This window comes from Acanthaster planci, linkage group LG15 (genome assembly GCF_054643075.1).
Source record: "Acanthaster planci isolate LZ-2023a linkage group LG15, COTS_SCS, whole genome shotgun sequence".
In the NCBI taxonomy this organism is placed as follows: Eukaryota; Metazoa; Echinodermata; class Asteroidea; order Valvatida; family Acanthasteridae; genus Acanthaster; species Acanthaster planci.
Window position 1 is genome coordinate 3,645,158 of NC_141791.1, and position 8,418 is coordinate 3,653,575.

The following is an 8,418-nucleotide window of genomic DNA, read 5'->3' on the forward strand; positions in this document are numbered from 1 at the left end:
AAATTGGTCAGGAGTGTTCATTTGCTGGTTGCAATGCGACCGTGACGTGTACATTTCAAAGTCCTTCGTGACCCAGCGAAGTTCAGTTCCGACCATGGGAACCCCGTTGCTAAGAAAAGAGGCTCATGGGACTAGTGGCGGACTATAAGCTTTCATTGCCAAATATTGTGAAGAAAGGTAAGCAACAGTGCAATCTCTACCCATAAAAAATACTGTCGAGCTGTAATTATCTTTCTGAAGTATGACATTTTAAAATCTTCACACACCACCGGATTCTTAGACGCCATATGTTTTCTGCATTAAATACTTGCCCTTTACCGATTAAGTATATTTCTTCATTTCTGATATAGGTAAAGGCATGGCACTTGTCTCGTTATAATTGCAATCTGTGGAAAATCTTTATCCTTATTTTCATTTTTTGATTCACTTAATAAAAAAGAAATATATCCCTTTATTCAGAAATCCCCCCTTTGGCATCATGCACAAATCAACGAAATAAACTTTTGAACTATCGAACTTTGACATTCACACTGCCCTCAAAAGCAGGCATCGACATAGACGGGAAACAACAGGTTATTGTGGGACGGCAATTTAGACCTTGTGTAATCATCTCTAAAAAATCTGTTTGTAGTCCATTAAAAAGAGACCTTTAAAATTGTCTAATGGTAATTGCTTAATGTAAAGTAACACTGATCGACTTCTGATTGTCGGGTCCCTTTATTCATGTTAATTGCATAAATCAGACGGCAGACGAGCTGTTCGTCGGTATTGCGCTCAGTCGTCGATACGTGTCGACTTAGCATCGTACTGCTGAGAAAAGTCACTTTGATTCTCCTCCTTGGAATCGAAGGCCGGGTTGGACAACGCGATGGCGCTGTCCTTGTACTTGTCGATCCCGTCCATTTCGACGACTGACTCACTGTCGACGCCACTTTTCATGCAACGACACCTGGTGTAATTAAATGAAAACAACAATGTCAGGTGTATTATTTCTCAGAATTGTTCCGAGTTTCAGGATTATTTGACTGAAAATTGTAGGATTTTAGAGATTGCACGAACCCAGGTTTAGAACCCTTGAGCACTTTGGACAAAAAGTCCAAGTGCAAATTTCACCGTTGAGCTGTTGAGGGCCCTTAGAAATCAGACAATTCGATCGTTGTCATTACAACTCACCTGCTGGATATTTATGGATTTTTCTTTCTCCCAAATTGCACCCCTGTCATTTGTAAAGGACCGGTTTACACTGTATGAAATTTCGGAATCTTGTGCCCTGCTGAATTTCAAAAAAAGTACCAGTGTTGGACTCGAGTCCATATACAAGTACTTTTACAAGTCCAGTCACAAGTCCCTTCACAAGGGCAGTCATAAGTAACAGGGTGAACAATGACAAAGGAATGCTTTTGTCACAGCTCATTTGAAAATTTTGTAAATTGGCTTGAGACAGAAAGATTTATGATGGACTTACAGGGACTTGCAGGGACTTGTGATGGACTCGAACAAAAAATACGACTATCTGATCACAACTCAGCACCCATTATTACCCGTTTGATAAACTTACTTGCCCATCTCCTCTCCTTCCTCTAGCGTCTGAGGCAGCTTTTGACCTTTAGTCTCCGGCAAAAAGAAAACAAGAAGTCCCGCTAAAATGGCGCTGGAGCCAAACACAGCTGAAGAGGGACCGCTTCCCAACAACAGGATGAGGGGAGAGATGATGCCCCCGATACGAGACGACACGGAGCAGATACCTACTCCGGCAGTTCTACACCATAGAAGAAAGAAATGTTATAATTATGTTCAAAGCATGAGCTTTTTATCTTCAACACCCGATCAAGCAATCTAGCGACGATAATAAATGTGGCCTTTACAGCAAATCGTTATATTTAGGACCGTAGAAGGAAAATGTAATCGTATTATATAGTACACGTGCCACGCTAATAAGCAAAGCTCAACCTCGATAATACGTTAAAGTGAGCGTTTTACCCCGTAATGAAACAACCCCAAGGATACAAATTTGGGCAGAAATGTTTTGGACAACCTTTCCAAATTGCCTTTGCGAGATCGATGGCATAAATCATTTGGTTTTGGTCAAAATGAATTTGAAAGCAGTCTAGGAGCTTACAGGAAAAATCTCTAGATTTGAAACGAATATTCACACAAGCTACCGTACGTAGTCGCTTCAAGAAGACGAACTGCATTTTTAGCACATGGACGATACTGTACAGTTTTTGATATGGCAAAAATTGGCACCAGCGTTATTTAATATTGCCCTCTGATTTTATGCAGCATAACATTAGTTCAAGTGGGCCAGAGTACGTCATTCTGACAGAAAAGTCTTCACAAGAATCTCGAACTTCATAACAAGTAAAGCTTCGACCTTGTCATGCAGCTCCGATTTGAATGTTGAGCGAAAAAATAAAATGCTCAACACTCTTGATGTTTACGACAAGGGCTCAACGTATCAGAGAGTCTGAAGCTCACCTGACTGGCGTGGGGAACAGCTCAGACGAGTAGAGATAAATTGTACCAAATGTGACGGAGATGCAAAACTTGCCTAGCATTGACACCACGGTCCTCCATACACCGATAGCTGGACGGATGGAATTGATTGGTTAAAAATAAAAATCGGCGCCGCGCAGACAACATGATAGTTGCATAAATTGTAGAGTTTATGCAACATAAAACAACAACAAAAATGTGGAGTTTGCGCTTCAAACGACAGGTAGGTCTTATAGTTTCGTGTTTTTGCTACATCAACCTTGTAGCTCTGCTTGACAGCAAATATTATATTTTATGTTGTACGTGTGATTCCTGTTTCGAAACGAAAATCCTATCAAGTAACAACAGAAATAACATCATGTGGAGTGCGTTAGCTTCCTTGAGTAAAACTGAACCACTTTGTGTCTGAGGAGATACTATCAGCTTAAGAACAACTGGTAAGTTGTCAACCGCTGGGAACAACATGGAGGCTAATTCTACATCGGTCATAACCTTAGGCACTATAGTCCTTATCATTGCAATCTAGACTTGTGCCTAGAAGGTCATAGGAACCCAACATAAGAATTTTTCTATCTGACAATCAGGTCAGATGCTGTCAGATTTATGAGGCCATTAGACTTACGAATAAAGATCGTGGCCAAGCAAGCCACGCCCCCGATCAATTCAAGCACTGCGAGGTTCCACTTTCTGCCGAACAGGTCCAGCCCAAACATGGCGTACAACTTGCCGGGAATCTCCACAGCGCCGGACAGGAAGAAAGCCCAGTATTCGTTCATGCCGAGATCGCCAGTGCTCTGCGACAGGCCGTAGTACACCAGACTGTTGACCAGCCTGGTGGAAAGGGAATGTCATACACAGCAAAGCGTGTATGAAAATATCTGAAAAGTAATTTTTTAATGTATCATCTATACAAACTCCAAACGATAATACTTGACTATGACAGACGAAAGCAGATGCAAAAGGCAGAAAGACCAGGTTGATTTAATAAAAAAGAACTTTGATCAGGAAACAGTCGTCGACATCCACCGATGAACAGCAAGTGACTGCCTGCGATGGCTCATGTACTATCTACATAACCGGAGCTGTTTCTTGAATGTTTTAGACACGAAGATTCCTTCAAATAATTTCAAATCAAATTTAAAACTGGAAGTCCTTTGCAATAGTAATTGTACGTCGGAAAAATGAGTATTAGTGAATGGTTATATTTGTTTGTTTGGGTTTCTTTGCATGTTCAGCTCAATAAAACAGGCCTATAGCTGTGTATTTGCCGATTGTGTGACGCTTATCACTGTAAATAAATTTGAAGGCTGATATCCGATCATTATAGTTACCCGTTGTGTAAAACTTATCGTGAATCAAATAAACGCTGGATTCGAGAGCATTAAATTGCACAGCGATAACAAAGGGCAACCCCATAACAATAAAACGACAGGAGATATACGCAACACACATACCAGTTATACATCATGTTGATTGTCTTGACCGCCATGTTGGGAGTTTTGAACAGGTCGATTACCGATGGTGGCACGGTTGAATCGTTCGATCCCTTCATTCAAACAAATCGAAGAGCTGTTAGCCTCAAAAAGTGAGACTGAGTCAATTACGATTTCTGTCCTCCGATTTCTAAATACTATGATTTCAGATGAGTAGGTGCTCAATTTCTTCACTCGAAAGACATTCATATCGGTCCAAAGCAAATTATTGTTTGGCTATAGGCCTATTATAGAGAAAATCCTTGCACATGTTTTAGGCCTTTCTTTGCGCTTCTAAGACAGGGCATATGCAATGGGAATGAAACTCACCGTGTTTGCTTCTTCAAAATCGTCTTTTTCAAATAAGACATCGGGTAAAGTCTTCTTGTTAATCTTGGCAACCCTTCTGATGGCCGCTTCAGCTTTCTCAAACTTGCCCTTAGAAACCAACCAGACGACGGATTCCTCGACGAATCTGGAGAGAGTTGCAAAAACGTGATTTTTTTTCACGATAAAACCTGCCCGAACGATTTTATCATTTGGATAATAAAGGTGAAGTGACTTTTCAATCATAATTTGGAACCATCACCCAAAGGATAGTAATCTATAAATTTCCCTGATTGCTTCAACCTCTTTCGCACTCATTAGAAACTGTCTACAAATTCTGTAATGGGAGTTGCCTCGGCGAACTACTCACAGAAGCGGGACGAACAAGGGAATCGTCGTCGAGGCCATGATCAGGCACAGAGTCCGCCATTCGTGGACGTGCATCGCTATGGGTGCCAACACGAAATACCCCAGGGCGAAGCACACGCTAAGTGTCAGAGAACCTCGGGTACGATAAGGCTTCCCAATAAGTTCAAGAACTGCAAAATCAGAAAATGAACTTGCTGGGATATCAGTGAATTTCAGACGCAAGAGGTGCAGCCATATTTTCGAAGAGCCATTGAAACAACAGGTATGCCCAATTTGAAAGTCATAGGAAAAAAAATTATTGCAAAGCACTTACCAAGCACGTAGATGGTAATGTAGGTGCCAATATTGCCGAAACCAGCGAGAAAACGAAAACCCATGTACATGTAGATGTTGACAGAAAACGTAGTGACAAGAGAACCGATTACGTATGAGATGAGACCCACAAAGAGCGCCTTCTTACGACCAATCCTTAGAGGGAAAAAAAGAGTTTAAATTTTTGGTTATTTTTTTTCTGTTGGACTTCTCCTTTGCTTCAGCCTTCCCATGTCTAATATTATTACAAGATAAAGAACTTTCTTTTGCTCCGTCACATGCGCAGCTTTTGAAGACCAAAACTATGGCGGGCCGCGAGAAAAAAGAACAAATCACCAAGAGTGTGATATCTCGTGTTAATATTAACACATTACATAATAAATACCTCTCATAAAATACTGAGTACTTCTATACCCATGTTAACACTAATGAAGTAAACTCTGCGCTTTGAGGCCCAAGTTGTTGAGAACCAGGGTTGAACGTTCAATTTGCTTCCCATGCAAACTGAAAGACAGATCTACCATCGGGTTGGGCTGAGTGATTAAAGGGTTTCAGGTTGTGTTTATGGTCCTTTGTATATACACTGGAGAGCAAAAGAAACTAGCCACTTCTGGCAAAGGCCACACATAAAAATTCACTTCATAGAAATAAACAATTTTTGTACACAGGTATGCTGCAATACCCCTTACTAATCACATGCCCCAAAGGAAGTGATTATCTTTATAACAAAGAAGAAATTGACATTACTGTTGGGGTGTTACTGGACCGTGTGATCAACTCGACGACAACAGTGCTGTCGATAATACCTGCTCCCCGACGGGATAGGAAACAGATTCTGCCAGTGCGCCGTTTTCTCGGTTAGGCAGTTTGCTACGATCGTCAGCTTACCAATCAGACAGTGAGCCGCACACCAGCGATCCGACCAGGAAACCCACGAAGTAGATGGACTGCGCAAGGCTTGGCAGATTCTCTCTGTCGCACACCAGATCAAACTTCGACCGAGTAAGAAATTAAGCAGTGAGGGAATTGTAATGTAAAGAAGTGACATTTTCTATGAATGGTGAAAAAGCAAAAGAAGAATTAACAACGAAACAAAACTGTGTCCACAAAATACCTATTTTGTCTCTTCTTACTGTGCGTGTAGGCAATCGATCGTATTAATCTGGTGTAACTCTATAAATAGTGATCATATAAATGCACCAGCGAACAGTGACGGGCAAGTTCGAGCGACGACCATAGTTGAATATAGACTGACATGTCTAGTCGACCATTTGGGACTCAGGGGTATGGTTGCACCGCTGGTTACCAATAACATATCTCATTTATCATTACAGAGGGAACCATTCACATGAAAATAATTGCGCGAGATTTCAGTGACCTTGTACGCTACGAGAATCGCAGCATACGCTGAAATTTGAGCAACAATGATATATAAAAATAGGCCGACTGGGGTCGTTGGAGTGTAACTTAACAGTGCTTGCTGGCCTAACTATAGTTCGCGCCCGAACTTGCCCAGTGGTGCAGAGTATCTCATACAATTTCACCGTATCGAGTCGTCAAAATCCCCGTGTTGCGTCTTCTCACGGTGTCTATGAATAAGCCATCAAATTATTGTGACATAATGTGGGAAATAGTCACATAATAGTGCACCAGTGCGAAGTCTATCAATTAATATAAGGTCAGAAAAATCCCCTTATAAGAATGGTAGTGTGTGGTGTATTCATCATTTCTGGTAATGACACCAAAGATTCCTCAAAGCGCCCTAGGCACAGCAGCTCGCAAGCCTGAAGAAACCCGTAGAGGAGACAATGTGAAGCGGTTACAATGGGAGGAAACCCCAGAGGAATATCCTGGGCAGGTAAAAACCCGATAGGGACTGAAAACGCAACCCACAGGTAGACCGATCCGGGAAACAAACCCGAACCGCAGATGTGGAAAGCGAGGAAAGAACCATTTCACCAACCTGACTCCCCCTTCCATACGAACCCACCAAAATGACGGTTTTCTAGGGAAACTGCACTCGCTATGAATAACTTACATCTGAGTTGATCGTAGTCTTGTATTGCGACGTGTCGTACATCCACCCACTTTCGCAGGGCACGGCAGAATAAGTGAAATTGTCGACGTCAGTGAGTGGCACGTACGGATCGAACGCGTACCCATCCGGCAAGTCCCACTGCTTGCAGTTGGAGTGAGGATATTTGCTGTCATTTGACTCTGGAGGAGGCAGGAAGATGGACTTCTTCACATCGGTGCAGTTATCTTGCAGTTCCGGCCAGCTCGAGCAATTAGCATCGGGCAATACGCTGCACCAGTGGTCCGTCTCAGCAGCGTAGAACACGTGGCCGAATGTCACTATGCAGGTTGTCATGGCCAAGAAGCCCCCGTAACAGATCATGAAGAATTGGTAGCGGCCGAAGTTCCCCAGAAGGGGCAAGATTTCCTCAAGCTTCATGTTGGAAAAATCAAGCTACAGTCCTCACCGATAAAGCAAACTACCAAACCATTGCACAGTGCCTAAAATGATGCTCGACTTTATTCTACCAGTGGCCTTTGTCTTTCCAAACTCCCCCACTATAACTCCCTGTTATCTGCCCTTGAAGCCTGGCCTCTCGGTTATCTTTAGTTTCTATTCGTCCAATGCTCTGTGGTCCAAAAAAACCGGCATTTCACAGGGTGAATTGTTTTCCTATGTCAACGCAAGGCTGAGGCAAATGTGCCATTTGAGTTATGCAATCAACAGCTATGTACACAACGACAAAGTGATAAGTGGGGACCTTTGCCGCGTGCATTGAGCAAGCATTGTGTCGGGCTCCCACCCTATCCGTTGTTGATACAGGGGGACGTTATTCGCGTTGAGGCGGGCGTTTTCAAAGAGTAGAGCTTTCTCGCGTGCCCCAGATTTTACTTGCGTTCTGTTGCTGTCTGGAAGCACAGGCCTACGTATACAATGCGGTTAGTTCTGGAAAAGAGGGGAAAGTACATAAATACAGGTAGACGGAGATTTCGGGGTGGATTATGGGCCTATGGGCCTCTAGCTGGACTAAGAGAGGGCGCTACTTTCTCACCAACGGAGGTTCCTTTGGTCGGAACTAAACTGCGCCGGTTCACGAACGACTAGGAAATGCACGCCTCACGGTCGCGTCGCTCCCAACTAATTGGACACTCCTGACCATCCGCAGCTCTTTTCAACCGACGAGGGGGTGCTTCTGCTCGGGGCGGATTAGAACAGTTTTAGGGTTGATACGTCAACAGTTCTTTATTATCATGATCTGCTGACTGCAACTCGTCAGAGGAGCAACTGGGAAACCTGAAGGTCGTCTTGATCAAGGAAGTGCTTATCAGCTGAATCTAATTCCAGAACACACATTTTATGAGCCGGGTCTAGAGTTCAGTATTTTATTGTTTCCAATTGTCCATATATTTGCGACGAGTGTCGGCA

General features: G+C 43.0%; 1 protein-coding gene across 1 annotated transcript; it reads right to left on the reverse strand.

Moving 5' to 3' along the window:
- Nucleotides 1–198: 198 nt before the first annotated feature.
- Nucleotides 199–8,229, reverse strand: LOC110988222 (solute carrier family 22 member 13-like). The gene is made up of 10 exons (XM_022251544.2): nucleotides 7,015–8,229; nucleotides 5,865–5,968; nucleotides 4,978–5,132; nucleotides 4,666–4,834; nucleotides 4,299–4,443; nucleotides 3,951–4,042; nucleotides 3,119–3,327; nucleotides 2,479–2,587; nucleotides 1,559–1,759; nucleotides 199–949 (listed from the first exon to the last, which is right to left on the reverse strand). Exons 1-10 carry the CDS (start codon nucleotides 7,429–7,431, stop codon nucleotides 775–777), a joined length of 1,776 nt encoding a protein of 591 aa, XP_022107236.2. The 5' UTR covers nucleotides 7,432–8,229; the 3' UTR covers nucleotides 199–774.
- Nucleotides 8,230–8,418: the final 189 nt, after the last annotated feature.

Excerpts from the sequence above, each read along its gene's own strand:
- LOC110988222 (XM_022251544.2), bottom strand. The coding sequence starts at position 7,431 with ATGAAGCTTGAGGAAATCTTGCCCCTTCTGGGGAACTTCGGCCGCTAC. Across the intron at positions 5,133-5,864 it reads TGCGGCTCACTGTCTGATTG|GATTGGTCGTAAGAAGGCGC; the intron begins GTAAGCTGACGA and ends TTTCCCTCTAAG. Across the intron at positions 1,760-2,478 it reads CTGTTCCCCACGCCAGTCAG|AACTGCCGGAGTAGGTATCT; the intron begins GTGAGCTTCAGA and ends TCTATGGTGTAG.